Consider the following 21,612-nt stretch of genomic DNA (forward strand, 5'->3'; position numbering starts at 1 on the left):
GTTCTTGCAAAAACTTGCTAAAAGTCCTAATGCTAGTGCTATAAATTTGGCTTTCACGCATCATATTACAAATGCTCTCATAAAAGCTAGAGAAGAGAAACTAGAGCGTGAAGCCTCTATTCCTAAAAAGCTAGAGGATGGTTGGGAGCCCATCATTAAGATGAAGGTTAAAGATTTTGATTGTAATGCTTTATGTGATCTTGGTGCAAGTATTTCTGTTATGCCTAAGAAAATTTATAATATGCTTGACTTGCCACCGCTGAAAAATTGTTATTTGGATGTTAATCTTGCTGATCATTCTACAAAGAAACCTTTGGGTAAAGTTGATAATGTTCGCATTACCGTTAACAATAACCTGGTTCCCGTTGATTTTGTTGTCTTGGATATTGAATGCAATGCATCTTGTCCCATTATATTGGGAAGACCTTTTCTTCGAATGTTGGTGCTACCATTGATATGAAGGAAGGTAATATAAAATATCAATTTCCTCTCAAGAAAGGTATGGAACACTTCCCTAGAAAGAAAATGAAGGTACCTTTTGATTCTATTATGAGAACAAATTATGATGTTGACACTTCATCTCTTGATAATACTTGATACACACTTTCTGCGCCTAGCTGAAAGGCGTTAAAGAAAAGCGCTTATGGGAGACAACCCATGTTTTTACCTACAGTACTTTGTTTTTATTTTGTGTCTTGGAAGTTGTTTACTACTGTAGCAACCTCTCCTTATCTTAGTTTTGTGTTTTGTTGTGCCAAGTTAAGCCGTTGATAGAAAAGTAAGTACTAGATTTGGATTACTGCACAGTTCCAGATTTCTTTGCTGTCACGAATCTGGGTCCACCTCCCTGTAGGTAGCTCAGAAAATTAAGCCAATTTACGTGCATGATCCTCAGATATGTATGCAACTTTCATTCAATTTGAGCATTTTCATCTGAGCAAGTCTGGTGCCATTTTAAAATTCGTCAATACGAACTGTTCTGTTTTGACAGATTCTGCCTTTTATTTCGCATTGCCTCTTTCGCTATGTTGGATGAATTTCTTTGATCCACTAATGTCCAGTAGCATTATGCAATGTCCAGAAGTGTTAAGAATGATTGTGTCACCTCTGAATATGTCAATTTATATTGTGCACTAACCCTCTAATGAGTTGTTTCGAGTTTGGTGTGGAGGAAGTTTTCAAGGATCAAGAGAGGAGTATGATGCAACATGATCAAGGAGAGTGAAAGCTCTAAGCTTGGGGATGCACCCGGTGGTTCACCCCTGCATATATCAAGAAGACTCAAGCGTCTAAGCTTGGGGATGCCCAAGGCATCCCCTTCTTCATCGACAACATTATCAGGTTCCTCCCTGAAACTATATTTTTATTCCATCACATCTTATGTGCTTTTTCTTGGAGCGTCGGTTTGTTTTTGTTTTTTGTTTTGTTTGAATAAAATGGATCCTAGCATTCACTTTATGGGAGAGATACACGCTCCGCTGTAGCATATGGACAAGTATGTCCTTGGTTTCTACTCATAGTATTCATGGCGAAGTTTCTCCTTCGTTAAATTGTTATATGGTTGGAATTGGAAAATGATACATGTAGTAATTGCTATAAATGTTTTGGGTAATGTGATACTTGGCAATTGTTGTGCTCATGATTAAGCTCTTGCATCATATGCTTTGCACCCATTAATGAAGAAATACATAGAGCATGCTAAAATTTGGTTTGCATATTTGGTTTCTCTAAGGTCTAGATAATTTCTAGTATTGAGTTTGAACAACAAGGAAGACGGTGTAGAGTCTTATAATGTTTTCAATATGTCTTTTATGTGAGTTTTGCTGCACCGGTTCATCCTTGTGTTTGTTTCAAATAAGCCTTGCTAGCCTAAACCTTGTATCGAGAGGGAATACTTCTCATGCATCCAAAATACTTGAGCCAACCACTATGCCATTTGTGTCCACCATACCTACCTATGCTACATGGTATTTTCCGCCATTCCAAAGTAAATTGCTTGAGTGCTACCTTTAAAATTCCATCATTCACCTTTGCAATATATAGCTCATGGGACAAATAGCTTAAAAACTATTGTGGTATTGAATATGTAATTATGCACTTTATCTCTTATTAAGTTGCTTGTTGTGCGATAACCATGTTTACCGGGGAACGCCATCAACTCATTGTTGAATTTCATGTGAGTTGCTATGCATGTTCGTCTTGTCTGAAGTAAGGGCGATCTACTCTGAGTTGAATGGTTTGAGCATGCATATTGTGAGAGAAGAACATTGGGCCGCTAACTAAAGCCATGTTCCATGGTGGAAGTTTCAGTTTTGGACAAACATCCTCAAATCTCTAATGAGAAAAGAATTAATTGTTGTTGAATGCTTAAAGCATTAAAAGAGGAGTCCATTATCCGTTGTCTATGTTGTCCCGGTATGGATGTCTAAGTTGAGAATAATCAAAAGCGAGAAATCCAATGCGAGCTTTCTCCTTAGACCTTTGTACAGGCGGCATAGAGGTACCCCTTTGTGATACTTGGTTAAAGCATATGTATTGCGGTGATAATCCGTAGTCCAAGCTAATTAGGACAAGGTGCGGGCACTATTAGTACACTATGCATGAGGCTTGCAACTTATAAGATATAATTTACATGATGCATATGCTTTATTACTACCGTTGACAAAATTGTTTCATGTTTTCAAAATCAAAGCTCTAGCACAAATATAGCAATCGATGCTTTTCCTCTATGAGGACCATTCTTTTACTTTCAATGTTGAGTCAGTTCACCTATTTCTCTCCACCTCAAGAAGCAAACACTTGTGTGAACTATGCATTGATTCCTACATACTTGCTTATTGCACTTATTATATTACTCTATGTTGACAATATCCATGAGATATACATGTTACAAGTTGAAAGCAACCGCTGAAACTTAATCTTCTTTTGTGTTGCTTCAATACCTTTACTTTGAATTATTGCTTTATGAGTTAACTCTTATGCAAGACTTATTGATGCTTGTCTTGAAGTGCTATTCATGAAAAGTCTTTGCTATATGATTCACTTGTTTACTCATGTCATACACATTGTTTTGATCGCTGCATTCACTACATATGCTTTACAAATAGTATGATCAAGATTATGATGGCATGTCACTCCGTAAATTATCTCGTGTTATCGTTTTACCTGCTCGGACGAGCAGAACTAAGCTTGGGGATGCTGATACGTCTCCGACGTATCGATAATTTCTTATGTTCCATGCCACATTATTGATGTTATCTACATGTTTTATGCACACTTTATGTCATATTCGTGCATTTTCTGGAACTAACCTATTAACAAGATGCCGAAGTGCCAGTTGCTGTTTTCTGCTGTTTTTGGTTTCAGAAATCCTAGTAAGGAAATATTCTCGGAATTGGACGAAATCAAAGCCCGGGGGCCTATTTTTCCACGGAGCTTCCAAGACCGAAGAACACACGAAGTGGGGCCACGAGGTGGCGACACCACGTGGCGGCGCGGCCCAGGGGGGCCCGCGCCGCCCTATGGTGTGGGGCCCCCGTGAGCCCCCCGACTCCGCCCTTCCGCCTACAAATAGCCTCCGTGACGAAACCCCGCATCGAGAACCACGATACGGAAAACCTTCCCGAGACGCCGCCGCCGCCGATCCCATCTCGGGGATCCAGAGATCGCCTCCGCACCTGCCGGAGAGGGGAATCATCTCCGGGAGGACTCTACGCCGCCATGGTCGCCTCCGGTGTGATGTGTGAGTAGTCTACCCCCGGACTATGGGTCCATAGCAGTAGCTAGATGGTTGTCTTCTCCCCATTGTGCTATCATTGTCGGATCTTGTGAGCTGCCTAACATGATCAAGATCATCTATCTGTAATTCTATATGTTGCGTTTGTTGGGATCCGATGAATAGAGAATACTTGTTATGTTGATTATCAAAGTTATGCTTATGTGTTGTTTATGATCTTGCATGCTCTCCGTTACTAGTAGATGCTCTGGCCAAGTAGATGCTTGTAACTCCAAGAGGGAGTACTTATGCTCGATAGTGGGTTCATGCCCGCATTGACACCGGGACAAGGATGAGAAAGTTCTAAGGTTGTGTTGTGCTTGTTGCCACTAGGGATAAAACATTGATGCTATGTCTAAGGATGTAGTTGTTGATTACATTACGCACCATACTTAATGCAATTGTCTGTTGCTTGCAACTTAATACTGGAGGGGGTTCGGATGATAACCTGAAGGTGGACTTTTTAGGCATAGATGCAGTTGGATGGCGGTCTATGTACTTTGTCGTAATGCCCAATTAAATCTCACTATACTCATCATGATATGTATGTGCATTGTCATGCTCTCTTTATTTGTCAATTGCCCAACTGTAATTTGTTCACCCAACATGCTGTTCGTCTTATGGGAGAGACACCTCTAGTGAACTGTGGACCCCGGTCCAATTCTCTTTACTGAAATACAATCTACTGCAATACTTGTTCTACTGTTTTCTGCAAACAATCATCTTCCACACAATACGGTTAACTCTTTGTTACAGCAAGCCGGTGAGATTGACAACCTCACTGTTTCGTTGGGGCAAAGTACTTTGGTTGTGTTGTGCAGGTTCCACGTTGGCTCCGGAATCCCTGGTGTTGCGCCGCACTACATCTCGCCGCCATCAACCTTCAACGTGCTTCTTGGCTCCTCCTGGTTCGATAAACCTTGGTTTCTTTCTGAGGGAAAACTTGCTGCTGTGCGCATCATACCTTCCTCTTGGGGTTGCCCAACGAACGTGTGAAATACACGCCATCATTGCCCAACGAACGTGTGAAATACACGCCATCAACGCCATCTCTACAACATATATTTGCAATAGTTTAGACTAAGTTTATGACAAATTGAGTTCAAATTTTAATTCAACATAATTAAAAATCTAGGTGAACTCCCACTCAAAACAATATCCCTCGCATTGTCTTAGTGATCACACGAACCAAATCCACCGCACCTAAACCCGATCATCACGAGAAAAGGTGTGACTTCAATGGCGAACACTCAAAGTGTTCATCATATCAACCATATGATTCATGCTCTACCTTTCGGTATCACGTGTTCCGAGACCATGTCTGTACATGCTAGGCTCGTCAAGGCCACCTTAGTATCCGCATGTGCAAAACTGTCTTGCACCCGTTGTATGCACTTGTTGATTCTATCACACCCGATCATCACGAGATGCTTCGAAACGACAAGTCTTGGCAACGGTGCTACTAAGGATGAACACTTTATTATCTTGAGATTTTAGTGAGGGATCATCTTATAATGCTACCGTCGCGATCTAAGCAAAATAAGATGCATAAAAAGGATTAACATCACATGCAGTTCATATGTGATATGATATGGCCCTTTTGTCTTTGCGCCTTTGATCTTCATCACCAAAGCACGGACATGATCTCCATCATCTTCGGGCATGATCTCCATCATCGTCGGCGTAGCGTCAAGGTCAATGACGCCGTCTTCATGATTGTCCTCCATGTAGCAACTATAACAACTACTTTGAAATACTACTCAACATGAAATTTAAAGACAACCATAAGGCTCCTGCCGGTTGCCACAATACAATAATGATCATCTCATACATATTCATCATCACATTATGGCCATATCACATCACCAAACCCTGCAAAAACAAGTTAGACGTCTCTAATTTGGTTTGCATATTTTACGTGGTTTAGGGTTTTCGAGAGAGATCTAATCTACCTACGAACATGAACCACAACGTTGATACTAATGTTTTCAATAGAAGAGTAAATTGAATCTTTACTATAGTAGGAGAGACAGACACCCGCAAAGCCTCTTATGCAATACAAGTTGCATGTCGAACGAGGAACAAGTCTCATGAACGCGGTCATGTAAAGTTAGTCCGAGCCGCTTCATCCCACTATGCCATAAAGATGCAAAGTACTCAAACTAAAGATAACAAGAGCATCAACGCCCACAAACCATTGTGTTCTACTCGTGCAACCATCTATGCATAGACACGGCTCTGATACCACTGTAGGATAACGTTGCATAGAAAACAAAAAATTTCCTACGGCGAACACGCAATCCAAGCCAAGATGCAATCTAGAAGACGGTAGCAACGAGGGGGTATCGAGTCTCACCCTTGAAGAGATTCCAAAGCCTACAAGATGAGGCTCTTGTTGCTGCGGTAGACGGTCACTTGCCGCTTGCAAAAGCGCGTAGAAGATCTTGATCACGATCGGTTCCGGCGCCACGAACGGGCAGCACCTCCGTACTCGGTCACACGTTCGGTTGTTGATGAAGACGACGTCCACCTCCCGTTCCAGCGGGCAGCGGAAGTAGTAGCTCCTCTTGAATCCGACAGCACGACGGCGTGGTGTCGGTGGCGGTGAAGAAGTCCGGCGGAGCTTCGCTAAGCTACGCGGGCTATATGGAGGAGAGGGGGGCGGCTAGGGTTTGGGAGGGGGTGGCCGGCCACTTCAAGGGGGGCGGCCAGCTTGTGGTCTTGGGGTTGGCCGGCCCCCTCCCTTGGCCCCTCATTATATAGGTGGATCCCCAAGTGTTGGTGTCCAAGTCTTCGAATAAGACCCGAACCAAAAACCTTCCATAAGAGGGGGAAACCTAGCCCAACTAGGACTCCCACCAAAGGTGGGAGTTCCACCTCCCATGTGGGGGGGTTGGCCGGCCCCCTAAGGGGGAGTCCACTTGGGACTCCTCCCCCACTAGGGTTGGCCGGCCATGGAGGTGGAGTCCCATGTGGACTCCACCTTCCTTGGTGGTTTCTTCCGGACTTTTCTAGAACCTTCTAGAACCTTCCATAGAACCTTCCGTGACATTTTAATTCACATAAAATGACATCCTATATATGAATCTTATTCTAGGACCATTCCTAACTCCTCGTGATGTCCGGGATCTCATCCGGGACTCCGAACAAATATTCGAACTCCATTCCATATTCAAGTACTACCATTTCAACATCCAACTTTAAGTGTGTCACCCTACGGTTCGTGAACTATGCGGACATGGTTGAGTACTCACTCCGACCAATAACCAATAGCGGGATCTGGAGATCCATAATGTCTCCCACATATTCAACGATGACTTTAGTGATCGAATGAACCATTTACATATAATACCAATTCCCTTTGTCTCGCGATATTTTACTTGTCCGAGGTTTGATCTTCGGTATCACTCTATACCTTGTTCAACCTCGTCTCCTGACAAGTACTCTTTACTCGTACCGTGGTATGTGGTCTCTTATGAACTCATTCATATGCTTGCAAGACATTAGACAACATTCCACCGAGAGGGCCCAGAGTATATCTATCCGTCATCGGGATGGACAAATCCCACTGTTGATCCATATGCCTCAACTCATACTTTCCGGATACTTAATCCCACCTTTATAGCCACCCATTTACGCAGTGGTGTTTGGTGTAATCAAAGTACCTTTCCGGTATAAGTGATTTACATGATCTCATGGTCATAAGGACTAGGTAACTATGTATCGAAAGCTTATAGCAAATAACTTAATGACGAGATCTTATGCTACGCTTAATTGGGTGTGTCCATTACATCATTCATATAATGACATAACCTTGTTATTAATAACATCCAATGTTCATGATTATGAAACTAATCATCCATTAATCAACAAGCTAGTTTAAGAGGCATACTAGGGACTTCTTGTTTGTCTACATATCACACATGTACTAATGTTTCGGTTAATACAATTATAGCATGATATATAAACATTTATCATAAACATAAAGATATAAATAATAACCACTTTATTATTGCCTCTAGGGCATATCTCCTTCAGGCACCGGAACGTTACGATGAAGCTGATTCAGCAACTGAGAGAGTTGCAGCCTACCGGAACCCGTTGGGAGAACGCGTAGGAGAAAGATGCTTAACAGACCGGGATGCGAGGCACCGTCTGGACAGAGTGTATTTATCTGAAATGATCGAGGCAGAAGGTCCTCCTGGTCCAAAGTGCTTTGGTCCACGGATCATGAAAGAGGAACCACCAGTTCGCAACTTCCAGTTGCCCCGTGACACAAAAACATATGATGGCACCACTGATACGTCTCCGACGTATCGATAATTTCTTATGTTCCATGCCACATTATTGATGTTATCTACATGTTTTATGCACACTTTATGTCATATTCGTGCATTTTCTGGAACTAACCTATTAACAAGATGCCGAAGTGCCGATTCTTTGTTTCTGTTTTTGGTTTCAGAAATCCTAGTAACGAAATATTCTCGGAATTGGACGAAATCAACGCCCAGGGTCCTATTTTGCCACGAAGCTTCCAGAAGACCGAAGAGGAGACGAAGTGGGGCCACGAGGTGGCGACACCATAGGGCGGCGTGGCCCAAGCCCTGGCCGCGCCGACCTAGGGTGTGGGCCCCTTGTGCCCCATCCTGACCTGCCCTTCCGCCTACTTAAAGCCTCCGTCGCGAAACCCCCAGTACCGAGAGCCACGATACGGAAAACCTTACTGAGACGCCGCCGCCGCCAATCCCATCTCGGGGGATTCTGGAGATCTCCTCCGGCACCCTGCCGGAGAGGGGAATCATCTCCCGGAGGATTCTACGCCGCCATGGTCGCCTCCGGAGTGATGTGTGAGTAGTCTACCCCTGGACTATGGGTCCATAGCAGTAGCTAGATGGTTGTCTTCTCCCCATTGTGCTTCATTGTCGGATCTTGTGAGCTGCCTAACATGATCAAGATCATCTATCTGTAATTCTATATGTTGCGTTTGTTGGGATCCGATGAATAGAGAATACTTGTTATGTTGATTATCAAAGTTATGTCTATGTGTTGTTTATGATCTTGCGTGCTCTCCGTTACTAGTAGATGCTCTGGCCAAGTAGATGCTTGTAACTCCAAGAGGGAGTATTTATGCTCGATAGTGGGTTCATGTCTCCGTGAATCTGGGGGAGTGACAGAAACCTCTAAGATTATGGATGTGCTGTTGCCACTAGGGATAAAACATTGGTGCTATGTTCAAGGATGTAGTCACTGATTACATTACGCGCAATACTTAATGCAATTGTCTGTTGTTACCAACTTAATACTGGAGGGGGTTCGGATGATAACCTGAAGGTGGACTTTTTAGGCATAGATGCATGCTGGATAGCGGTCTATGTACTTTGTCGTAATGCCCAATTAAATCTCACTATATTTATCATGACATGTATGTGCATGGTCATGCCCTCTTTATTTGTCAATTGCCCAACTGTAATTTGTTCACCCAACATGCTATTTATCTTATGGGAGAGACACCTCTAGTGAACTGTGGACCCCGGTCCAATTCTCTATACTGAAATACAATCTACTGCAATACTTGTTCTACTGTTTTCTGCAAACAATCATCTTCCACACAATACGGTTAATCCTTTGTTACAGCAAGCCGGTGAGATTGACAACCTCGCTGTTTCGTTGGGGCAAAGTACTTTGGTTGTGTTGTGCAGGTTCCACGTTGGCGCCGGAATCTCTGGTGTTGCGCCGCACTACATCCCGCCGCCATCAACCTTCAACGTGCTTCTTGACTCCTACTGGTACGATTAAACCTTGGTTTCTTACTGAGGGAAACTTGCCGCTGTGCGCATCACACCTTCCTCTTGGGGTTCCCAACGGACGTGTCAACCACACGCATCAACCACAAAGCCGGAAAACTGGCTCGCGGATTACGTGACCGCGGTTTATGTCGCCGGCGGCGGAGGAACTGTAACAGGTGGAGGAAACCAACGCTGGGCCGTGAGAATTGTACCATCTTTCCTGTTAGGACCGACACGTATTTGGCTAAACAACTTGCCGGCAGGAAGTATAAATGGAAGGTTGGACTTTGAGGAAGCTTTCGTGAGTAATTTCAGCAGTACCTACCGGAGGCCAAACAGGCCGCAGCAGCTCGCTTTGTGCCTGCAGCGCCCTAATGAAACAGACCGGGATTACTTGACCCGGTGGAATTCCACAAGGAACTCCTGTGAAGGGGTGATTGAGGCACAAGCCATTGCTTGGTTTTGGAATGGATGCCGGAGAGGTTCACCGTTGTGGCAGAAGCTGCAGAGGAACATGCCGGTAACTCTGGCAGAGATGATACGTGTGGCAGATAGCTACGCATTGGGAGACCCAATGCAACCGGCAGTGCAAGCTGATCCGGCACAAACAAGCCAACCGCGCCAAGATCAATACCGGGATAACCGGCACAACAAAAGAAGGGAAGATTTTCCGGATCGGAGGTACGGTCCGCAGCAAGTAACCGCGGTGCAGGATAACTCCGGCCCCAGCGGAAGCCAGAGGCAAAAAACCGGATCGCAGCCGTGGGCGGGTCCTAAAAACAATGGGTTGAAAAGAAACCGTGGGGAGAGAAAAGGAATTGGCAAGAACATGCGAGATACACCATGGAATCGGCAATGGAACAACCATGCCGGTGGCACACTCCGAATCCGGCGAAGCCGACAAACCATCTGACAAAAGATTGTTCCTGGACCAAGTACCTGATGTTAAAAGGTGCGGTAAAAGATGCACAAGCACAAGGCTGTACTACAAAATATTGTTCATCTTTACAAGTTCTCTAGTGACAGATTTGGCATTGAATTTCTCAGGTGGCACATTGAGCTTCGACTGCAAAAAGAAAGATGTATTCATCAAATCGGGAAAATAAAAATTAAAAGAAACAACTATGTTAGGAAAAAAGTACATAAATTGGTATTAAATTGAGATAGAAAGGATAATAAATCAGACCGCAAAAAATGGACTAAAAGAAAGCTTCCTTAGAGAACTCTTGTCATCTTTGACTTTAACGTTCCGATTATTGAATAATTGCACAAATGCATCCATGACTTCATTAGCTATTTCTCTTCTTGGTTTCAGAGATTGGTAGAACCTCTCATATGTAACTGTGTGGCCATCTAAATCCACAACAATGCTAAGAAAACAAAAAAAATTGTAAAATTAGAAAAAAGAATGAAAGCTACAATACTTATCTATCTTATAAAGTAAAGGGTTCGGGTGATCTGTGCTCACCTTGTCTCTCTAAATTTCTTAGAATTTTTAAACAACATTTTACCAACATTCTTATCGTAAAAAATTTCAGCAGAGTGATCAACAATCAAATTTAGCCTCTCTTCAGAATTACAAGGTTTCTTTGCATATCTTTTCTTCCGCTTTCTCCTGTCAATAGTACTAGGGCCAGTTTTCAAAACATCATCTGACTTCACTTCATCACTACTAGCTGAATACAAGAAATTTAGATATCAACATAAAAAGCACAAAAGGATAAGGTGAAACCAAAAAAGATAAGGTGGGAAAAATACATACTGCATAATGGTGTATGATCATTAGACAATGGAGATTTAGGATCTTCAGATGCATACGACATAGCGATATCAATTCCTAAATTTACATCTGACTCATCACAATCTGACAGAAAACAGGGAAAAACAAGAGGAAAAGGTAAATCACCCTTCTTGTAGAACACAAAAACTAAATCAATGAAACATAAAAAAAAAAGAAATAGCAAAATTCAAAGAAAGGACAAAAACCTTTAGCTGCTGATTTAATAGTATCTGAATGAGATTCCGCATTGAGTGATGAGGAGAGAGGTGCTGAGGCAACATCGCCAATAAGAACATTTTCCACAAAATGGTTTACTTCCATTTCTTGGCTTGATATATAAACTACGCTCGCACCAGAATATTCAAAATGAAGATGTTTAGGACTAGCAGTAGCATCATCAAGAAGAGTTTTTGCCTTCATGAGTGATTCTCCTTCAAGAACAAGAAATATTTTTTTTTTGAAAATCTAATCATACAGAAGAGTTTATGAAATGGAAGTATATTTAGAAAGCAACAACATGCAAAAAAACATACTAGAAGTTGCCGACTCATCATACTGAGGGTGAGAAAAGTTAGCTGCACTGGATACTATAACAACTGGATCTTGATTTGGCAAAACAAGATTAGCAGCTGAAGACTGTTCTGGGTGGGTCCACGCTATGAACAGGAATAGCACCCTTAAACTCAACTACAAGAAAAATGAGAAAGAAAAAATATAAGAGTGGGAGCTTCTTACAAAAGAGAGATGAACTAGGAAAAATTAAAATTAAAAAGAAAAACACCTACTAGTTGCAGATGTGTCGTATTTTGACTTTTCTTTATCCAAAATAGATTCATGATGAATCTTAGTAACAACATCAGATTGGAAATCTTCTTGAAGTATACTAGCAGTACCAGCATCTAGCAAAGTATCAGCTACACTAGGAATAGTAGGACATGGAGACTGCTTTGGGTCAAGACTATGAACAGTTTCTGCATCCCTCGTGTCGACTACAAAATTGAAGAAAACATATATAGAGTGTCATCTTATTAAAACAGAAAAAAGACAACTCAGAAACAAAAATGCAATTAAAAACACACTTACTACTTGCTGATACGTCAGAATTTAACTTACCTTCATCCAATACAGGTTCATTATGGGTCTTCATAACAAGAACAGAAGGGTGATCTGCTTGAGCATCAGCAAAACATCAGAAGGTTCATTATAAGAGCTAGCATCAACATCCTTATCTTTATCCATCACAGATTCATTTTCATTCATTACAAAATCACATGGGGGCTCTGCTTGAGCATCAGCAACAACATCAGAAGGTTCATTATAAGAGCTAGCATCAGCATACTTATCTTTATCCAATACAGATTCATTTTCATTCATAACAATATCACATTGGGGGTCTGCTTGAGGTGAGCTAGTACCAGCATCACAGTTCCTTTTATCACCTTCATAGATTTATTAAGGAAACAAAAAAGAAAAAGTAAAATTAAAACAGAATCATAATACCGATTATGTATTATAAGTCACAAAAAAAGAAAACATACCAGTAACATTTGAGTCAGCTGTAGCCTTGTCTTGTTCAGAAACAATGTCATTGCAATGTGAACTCTTGACAACAGCTACTTCAACCTCGTCCATAAAATGAACATGATCACTTGCAGCATATTCTTGTCGAGGGCTTGAAACAATATTGCTTGCACTACCTAAAAGAAAAATATAAAATATATGAAAACCAAATACTTGCTTGTAATACTAAAAGAAATATAAAGAACAATAATAAAAAAGGAGTGTGCTCTAGCCAGGATTGGAACTTAATTATCTACATCACTACCAAACACATGCAAAAAAATGGAATCTCCAACAAATGTATGCTCTACAAGATCAGTGAATATCCGACAAAAATGTATACTCTACAAGTCTCCATGTGCTAATGTTCAAAGATTGTTTAAGTATAACCTGTAGGTGGCTGAAAGTGTGTCTCAGAAGTAGGAGGCTGCGAGTGCGTGTCAGTTGAATGAGCCTTGAAGTGGGTCTCAGCTGCAGGTGACTTCAAAGGTGTCTCAACTTGAGGTGGCTGACAGTGCTCAGAAATAGCAGAGAAGATTTCAGCGGACATTAAATGAAAACTTGTCTCGAGCAACTTTGTAACATCAGCAGCAATCTTCTCTTTGTTTGATTTAATTATAGAACCAACAATTTTCTGTAACTGAATGGAAAATTGAAGAAAGTTACAACAAAATAAACTAGACAATAAAGGAGAAATCAGGAAATGAACTACAAAAACATATGCATGTAAAAAAACTTCAACTTATATAAAAGGTACATGAGATATAGAAATATGCAGAGGAACTAACATGCAGAGGTATATCCCCACGATTGTTTGAGTACACATTAAATGGATCTGAATTCATATTATCCTGGCTTGAACTTGACACATCTGAATTCGTATTTTCTGTTTCAGTATAACCAATACTAACTGCAGCCGCTTGGACTGACTATCCAAGAATTCTTCAAATTGAAGATTACCGTAAGGAGTACACGACTTCTCCCTAAACTGCACATTGTAAAACCAAAAAAGGAAAAGAATGAATATCATAAACAACATCAACAGAAAAATAGATGAAAACATGCCATAATACATTGGATAACAGAAAAGCTTACATCGATTGCTCCGAAACAAACCCTTCCTGAACATTGAATTCTATCAAACTGAATAAGAAGCTTGAAGTCAGCATTGTCAACATGGAATAATCTTGGAACACCATAGTCAATATTGTGCTGAATAGAGCATGCATTTAGTTCCAAGAAGTCCATGTAAACAACCTACAAAAATAGAAAAAACAAAATAATTAATGTCAGCCTACACAAAAAAAAGATACAAAAAACAGCTTAAACACAAAATGAGAATGGAGTTTTGCTTTCTACTTACTGCTAGAAAGGGAAGGCAGCCACCAACATAAATTGCTGTACTTGGGATGCCATTAGGAAAATTTAACAATTTTTTTAAAATTTTTGCAACTTCATTGAGCAACACTTGAAGCGAAAGAGCAGCCCAGTCAACACTAGTCATCGTAGCTAGATCAGTTAGCGAATAAAGAAACTTCCAATCAACGGTATCAGATGTGGATGGGCAAAGAATAGTTCCGAGAAGAACCATCATGAAAGTCCTCATAAATGATTCCTCATCCTCATCACCTTTGAATTGATCAATAAGCGTTCTCATGTAGATTTTGTTACCAGTACACATGTACTTCGCCTTCAGCAAATTTACCTTATCTACTATAACAGAGTCCTTGCTAGATAATTTTGCTATGGTACCACCTAAAATTAAAATAGGACAATTATACATAAGACAGTAGACATCAACCAGCAAACAAACTGCGCATGCACCATCTTGTCGAACAAAAACAAATAAAATACCTGCAGGGATTCCAACAAACTGCTGCATCATATTCTTGTCGAAGTTTATGCGTTTATGTTCATGACGAAACATAGCAAGCTCAGGCACCATCTTATCCATTACCCAATCAATAATGACCATAGGAAAAACAACCTTGTGTTTGAGCTCGAGAATAGGTTCATATCCATATTTCACCACGAATCCAACCTGTTTTGGTGTAAGACTTTTCATTGCAACCTCGAAGCGTCGAACAGAAAACCTCATCTTGAAACGGACAGCAGGATCATCACCTAGATCACCTTCTACAGAAGGCATATCTGGAGAATATAAATTATTTTAGCACATATAGGAACCATAAAAAATTAATCCTGATTTGGTAGCAGAACATTAAGTGCCTATTTGAGCCTAACTACAGTAGAAAAGCAAGCAGAAACATAATAAAACAACCTTACAATAAAACAATGCTTATAACCCTAATTGACAGTAACATAATGACTATAACCCTTATTAACAATAGAAAATAATCTGCAACAAAAATGATAGAAAATCTAACCTCCCATAGGTACCGCGCGAAGAATAAGAAGAAACGACTTCTTCGGGTATCGACGAGAGATCCGGCGAGACGGGAAGCGGCGCGGCGGAGGTGCTCGACGGAGATGGGGACCTTCCGTGCGATGCGGGACGAGTGGCCGCACCAGAAACACTAGAAACGAGCGGCGCAAGCGGCAGCGACGACAGGTTCGGCGAGACGGGAAGCGGCGCGACGGAGATGCTCGACGGGGACGGGGAACATCCGTGCGATTCGGGACGAGTGGGCGGCGATTCGACGGAAATGCGAGCGGGCGGCGGCGAAGACACGCCGGAAACAGGAGGGGCGGGATAGGTGGCGGCGGCGAGAAGAACCACCTCGCGGACAACTACTAGCGAGAAAAATGGAAGAAAGAACAATGTAGGAATAAGCTATGTCTGAAGGGAACAAGCGTATCGAAACATCCAACGAAAGAGAAATTGGGCCGAGCCCACTAAGAAACCCCTATAGCGAATCGGTACTCCGAAGCGCGCGCTAGCGAGCAGTTTCCGGTTTGAGCGGTTCCTGGATTCAACCCGCAAGAAAAAAATCATTAGCTAGTTGGCGACGGGCTGGAAACCGCTGAACCAGTCAAAACCGTCAATCTAAATCAATTGGGCTCATGTGGCAGCCGGCGGATGGGACGGCGAAGACGGGGACGAGGCCCTGCTGGGCCGCGGCGACGGGCGCGTGGCCGTTGGCGACGGAGACCGCGCCACCACCGCCGCCCTGCAGGAGCGGGTCGGCGACGACAGAGTAGTAGACCGCGCCGGGGTGCGGCGGCGAGCGGGAGCATGGCGCCACCGGCGGCGCGCGTGGGCTGCAGCTTGCGTCGGCGCTTGGCGGAGGACTCGTTGGCGCCGCCGTCGAGGACGGCAGAGGAGGAGGATGCCGACGCGGCGGACTCGGTGGGGATCCGGAGCACGCCGTCGACGGCGGGGACGGTTCCCGTGCCTGTGGCGGCGACGATGGTGGGCTCGGACGCTGACCGGTGTGAAACCGACTACACCGGTTAACCAGCCCGCACCAACCCGGCAAATCCCCTCCTATCAGAATGGTTTAAACCAGACCAATCCAGTTTAAACTGCTGCACACGGTCTGGTTTGAGGAACCAACAGAACCCAGCTTAAGAGCATCTCCAGTCGCGTCCCCCAAACCGTCCCCCAAAGGGATTTGGGGCGCGCCGGACAAAAAAAGCGTTCCAGCCGCGTCCCCCAAAGCCCTTTTTTGTCCGGCGCGCCCCTATACGGTGTCCGGCGCCCCGAGCCCGTCCCCGTCCCACAGGGGACGCTCCGGGGACGCCGGACACAACGAAAAGCGAGGCCAACCGACGCGGGCCCGACCTGTCAGCGGCACGGAAGGCTAAAACCCCGTCGCCTACCTTTGGTCAAGCGACGTTAATGGCGTCCCTGTTTTCCCAGGCGACGCAGGGACGCGTCTCGTCGTGCATGGCCGCGTGGCCGTCCGCGCCGGAGTTATTGCGTGCAACCACCCGCTGCCGCCGCTGTTTTAAGGCGCCCTGCAGTTAGCGCCGCTCATCCTTCTCGTCGCCGCCGCCTCCCCCTCCCAGATCCTCTCCTCGCCGCTCAAAAAATGTCGTCCTCCCGCAAGATCGCCGCGGCGAACGGCTTCGGACGCGGCAGCCTCACCGTGGCGGAGGCGTGGGCGCTGTACCGCGCCCGGTATCCAGTCCCGCCGGACATGCGGCTGCCAAGCAGCGGCGGCTGGAGGATGGCCGTGAACGGCATTGGCGTTCCGCCGCCGCCGAAGCCGCGCACGGACCAATGGTGGGACGCCGTCATGGCCCGGCGGGCTCAACTCACCGCGGAGGAGCGGAGGGATCCGACGTGGGCGGTCGAGAACAACGACGCCTGGTGGACGACGTACTTCAAGGCCAAGTACGACGTCGAGATGCACAGCACCGACGGGCTCGTCGGCGGCCCCAACAGCTGGAACAAGGACGGCCGCGCCCTGTTCTGGGGCGTTCCGGGGCGCACCCTCGAGAACGTCATCCGCGGCATCCGCAACGGCGCTCCGCGGCTGGAGATGCCGTCGTCGCCGCCGCCGTCTCCTCAATGGCAGCCGAGGAGGACGACGTACTCGTCCTCCTCGCACTCTTCTTCCTCGGGACCGGCGCGATCGACGCCGTCCTCGTCGTACCGGTCGGCGCCCTACACCGTCCCCAAACGGGAGGTCAAGGAGGAGCCGGCGACGCCCGTCAACACAAGGCGTGGCGGCAGCGGCAGCGGCAGCGGGCGGCAGCAAGGGAGGCGCGGCGGCGCCCTCCTCATCCCGAAGCCGGAGGTGAAGGAGGAGCCGGAGGAAGCGTCGCAGGCGGCGCTGCTGGCGGAGTACGAGCGGCAGCAGCGGCTCATCGCCAGCAGCGACGACCCCGAGGACTGCCCAGGGCTGCGGGCGGCGTTCATGGCGTCCATGGACGACAAGGACGCCTGGAGGGGCGACCTGGACGCGGCGATCGCCATGTCCATCCTCGACTCCGGCAAGCCGCTGGTGGACCTCACCGACGACGGCGAGGCAGGACCAAGCGGCTTGGTGAAGGACGAGCCCGTGGACGAGCCCGTCGACGAGCGCGGCAAGCAGGAGGTCGTCACCGACGAGATGTACAACTTCCAGCAGTACTACGACGCCTCTGGCCGCCGCAAGCGGTTCTAGATTAGGTTTAGTTTTAAAGTTAGTCAAATTTCGTTCGAATCTATGTAAATTTGGACGAATCTAATCGAATCTAGTTAAGTTTAAAATTTGCGAAATTTTGTTTGGGGGACGCGACTGGGGAGCGACGTCCCCCAAACGCGGCACGAACGAAACACGTCCCCCAAACGCTTAATCCGGCGCGGTTTGGGGGACGGTTTGGGGGACGCGACTGGAGATGCTCTAAACCGGGATTGCACAGGTTGAGGATTGGCCTTCCAGGAGCATCAAAGGAGCAGTTTCCAGCGTGAACCGGAAAACACGGAGCACTGAGCCTTCTCCGGCCTCAAATTGGTCCATTCTTTTGGGATTCCGACCCATCTTGGAGCCCATAGGAGATAGGGCGCTCGATCCAACTGACAAACGACCTCGGACCCTCGAAAAAAAAGAAGACAGACCACGCACGGGATACGGCGAATAGTGCTTAAGCTAAAGGAAAATTTTGATCGCCCTAATCCGATGCCGTCCCAGATCTTTGCGTGTGTCTCGAAAAAAAAAGAGGGAGGAGAGAACCATGGCCTCGACAATGTATGTTTGCCTGTGCACGCGCCTCGGCTTACCCATCTGCAGATCTGATCTGCTTGCTCGACCCATGACCGGAGGGCACCGATCACACCGGCCGCTGGGCACGACGGCGGCGCACGTGCCGTTCGAGGACCTCTTGTACCGCGGGCTGGAAGAAGGCCTCGTCGTCGCACCGCCGCCACGTCCAAGGACGAGCCACGCTGCCGGGAGCCGATGCAATATGTTCCTCGGGGTAAAACTTCTTCACATCTCCTGGCTCCCAATATGCGCATTCTCCTACTACACTTCTCATATATTGGATAATATTTCACTTGGATTAAACTGGAATTCGTCGGGCATACTACTATGCAATATGGTGAATGGAAGAGAAAAGCAAGATAATATTGGTTAATTTATCTCAAGTACTTACTCTCTTCATCCCAGAAGTAATATTTCTCCATCAATAATCCTACACTTACGGATTTAGCTTACGGAATTTTTGTTACGGGCAAAGGTGGAGTCGTGCGATTGGAAGTTTCCTGCGGCAGTTGCTCAGCCTAAATCTCCTATGCCAATACAAAATTCACACGTCAGCCCCGTAAGTTTTTGTACGTAAAGATTAGCCCGTAACTCTAGCATTACTGTTTCTCCATCCCAAACTAAGTGACTAGGATTTATCCAGATTCATCCGTGTCTACATAGTAAAACACGTCTACATAATGCAAATCTAGGTAAATCGAGTCTCTTAATTTGGAATAGAGGGAGCATAATTTTTTTTCAGAATACACTCAGGAAGTGTATCTTATATCATATAAGGGGTGCCAATCAACAAGTTTTACAACGCCGTCTAGTAGCCATTGCTGTCCACAAAGTGGGGAGGGACGGGGCCAACTCCCCGCTCTAAAGCCTACTCTCACTCTACCAACCATGTCGGAACCGGTGGTGGGAAACTGAAAACCTCTCCGCGGAACAGACCCTCTGATCTTCCACACCTCATACTCCCTTCTTACGATCGATTTGGATGATCGTTTGGGCTACTTGTCTCTCTGCGTTGAAGACCACATTGTTTTGGTGTTTCTAGCACCAGAAAACGAGTGTGATTGCCATCCACAGTTCCTTCCGCTCCCTTTTTCCCGGCCTCTTGCCCACCTACAGCTCCATCGGAGGTGTTTCGACTTGTGGTACCCAGAATTTGGCGGTGCGGGACCATACCACTCGTGCAGGGTGCAGCCCAGAAGGAGGTGTTGCGGTGCATGTCTTCGGGCAGAGTGGGCATTGGGCTGGATGTGGAAGCCCTCTCCGCTGCACCCTGTCGCCATCCAACGTCTGCCGTCCAACTTCCCATAATATTACAATCAATATAGGTAGTAATTGGTTATATTAACATCTTATATAATATAGGACGGATGGAGTAACTAGTAGAAGATGTTTAAAAAGTCAGATTTACCCTGTGGTATAAAATGTGATCTCACAATCATACAATTTCTTATCATCAAATTTCAACATAATTTCTGAGGCATGCAAAGGGTAGTTGCTAGGGGGACACTTAGAGATAACCAGCCTGCAATACATATTATTATTGCTCTTTCTAGAAAATGTAGAGGACTACATTAATTCAAGTCTTGTTAACCTTTAGAATCATGCAAAGGGTAATTTGCTAGAGAAACACTCAGCCATGACCATCACCTCGCAACACTTATTGTTATTTCTAGACTATATAGAGGACTACAATAATATAGTCTTGTTAACCTTCATATTTCTAAGTAATGGTGGCATGTTTACTCTAACAATTTTTAATGCGATATGGATGTCACGAATTCTGAGTCTAAGTCTCTGGAACAAATCCTCAACTCGAAATATGGTTCGTAGAAAATGCTGGCCGGTGGTCATTGTTAATGTCAACTTATGTACTAATACTCGACATGTGCAAAATATTTACAAAGCCCTGATTTCTGTACAAAACAACGTTCAAGTGTAAAATATAAACCACAGACTGGTCTTAATTATACATGTGATATTTTCAGTTCACCTACTTGACATTGTTTGTTATTTTGCAGACGTTTGCTGCCACATTTGCTATCATATTTGCAGCGGTAATTATCTGGGCGGCAATTTCGCCCCGAAGCCCTGAACATTTGGACCCCTATCAAATGACGGCACTTCTAATTCTTGATATTACGATGTCGGCGCTTGTTTATTTGCTTACCATGAATGCAGATGAAACAATATAATGCCAACGACCCTTTAACTCCACGTACAACTGTCCAACAAAGAAAGATTATGATGCGCAAGGTTCAATGTAAATAGAGTAGCTAGATCGCGTTCTTGCTTAATGTCCATCGGTGACTGATCATAAGGGAATAAATCATAGGTCGAGTGGCACGAGGGTGGCTGTACCTATATTTCAACGGATTGAATCCAGATATGGTGCCATGTATCCAGTGTGTTATTTCTGAGTGTGTGTGAATCGAGATTAACATTCATGCACTTGCACCTACTTATCGTGTTTTATAAATATCTACACTTTCATTCTATGTTCCAATGTTTTCCAGAGATATCAAGTAAACCCATAACTCTAGTCCATTTTCTTCTTCCATAAGAAAATACCGTTAACTTTGCTTACTTTGAAATTCTGTAATTAATTATTATGAAAGTTAACTATTTTTTTGTCTTCAATATCAACTTATCTTATTCAATTTTCTTCAGTACTAATAGACAACTATTTCGGTACTGTTGGGCACAACAAATGACTTTAGCTCTTTCTTGGCCTGTTTTGCTTCCAGTTTTTCTCTCTGAACCTGAGCTTCCAAGTACATTGTATAGTTGTTAAGAAAGTAGTGCTTTGCAGAAAGAATCAAGTATGCAACAAACAAGTAAAGACTCCCATATTTAAAGAAAACATCAGACAAAACAGAATTCTGGATTGCTCTTCATTTCGTTCAATTCACCCCCCTTGCTTTTCAACGTTCAGCAAGTAGCGAGAGAAAACACGTGGTAAGGAGGTCGTGTTAAGTGCGCCTAATTCCGACTAATATTTTATGCACAAATGATTAACAACATGCAAAAAAGAATCATTGCTTACAAGTAGAGTTGATA

General features: G+C 44.5%; 1 protein-coding gene across 1 annotated transcript; it reads left to right on the top strand.

Annotated features, from left to right (window-relative positions):
• Nucleotides 1–18,422: 18,422 nt before the first annotated feature.
• LOC127338783 (uncharacterized) lies at nt 18,423–21,050 on the top strand. The gene is made up of 3 exons (XM_071827001.1): nt 18,423–18,769; nt 20,574–20,609; nt 20,734–21,050. The coding sequence occupies exons 1-3, from the start codon at nt 18,527–18,529 to the stop codon at nt 20,821–20,823; spliced, it is 369 nt and encodes a 122-aa protein (XP_071683102.1). The 5' UTR covers nt 18,423–18,526; the 3' UTR covers nt 20,824–21,050.
• Nucleotides 21,051–21,612: the final 562 nt, after the last annotated feature.

The sequence above is a fragment of the Lolium perenne genome, chromosome 3 (genome assembly GCF_019359855.2).
Source record: "Lolium perenne isolate Kyuss_39 chromosome 3, Kyuss_2.0, whole genome shotgun sequence".
NCBI lineage: Eukaryota > Viridiplantae > Streptophyta > Magnoliopsida > Poales > Poaceae > Lolium > Lolium perenne.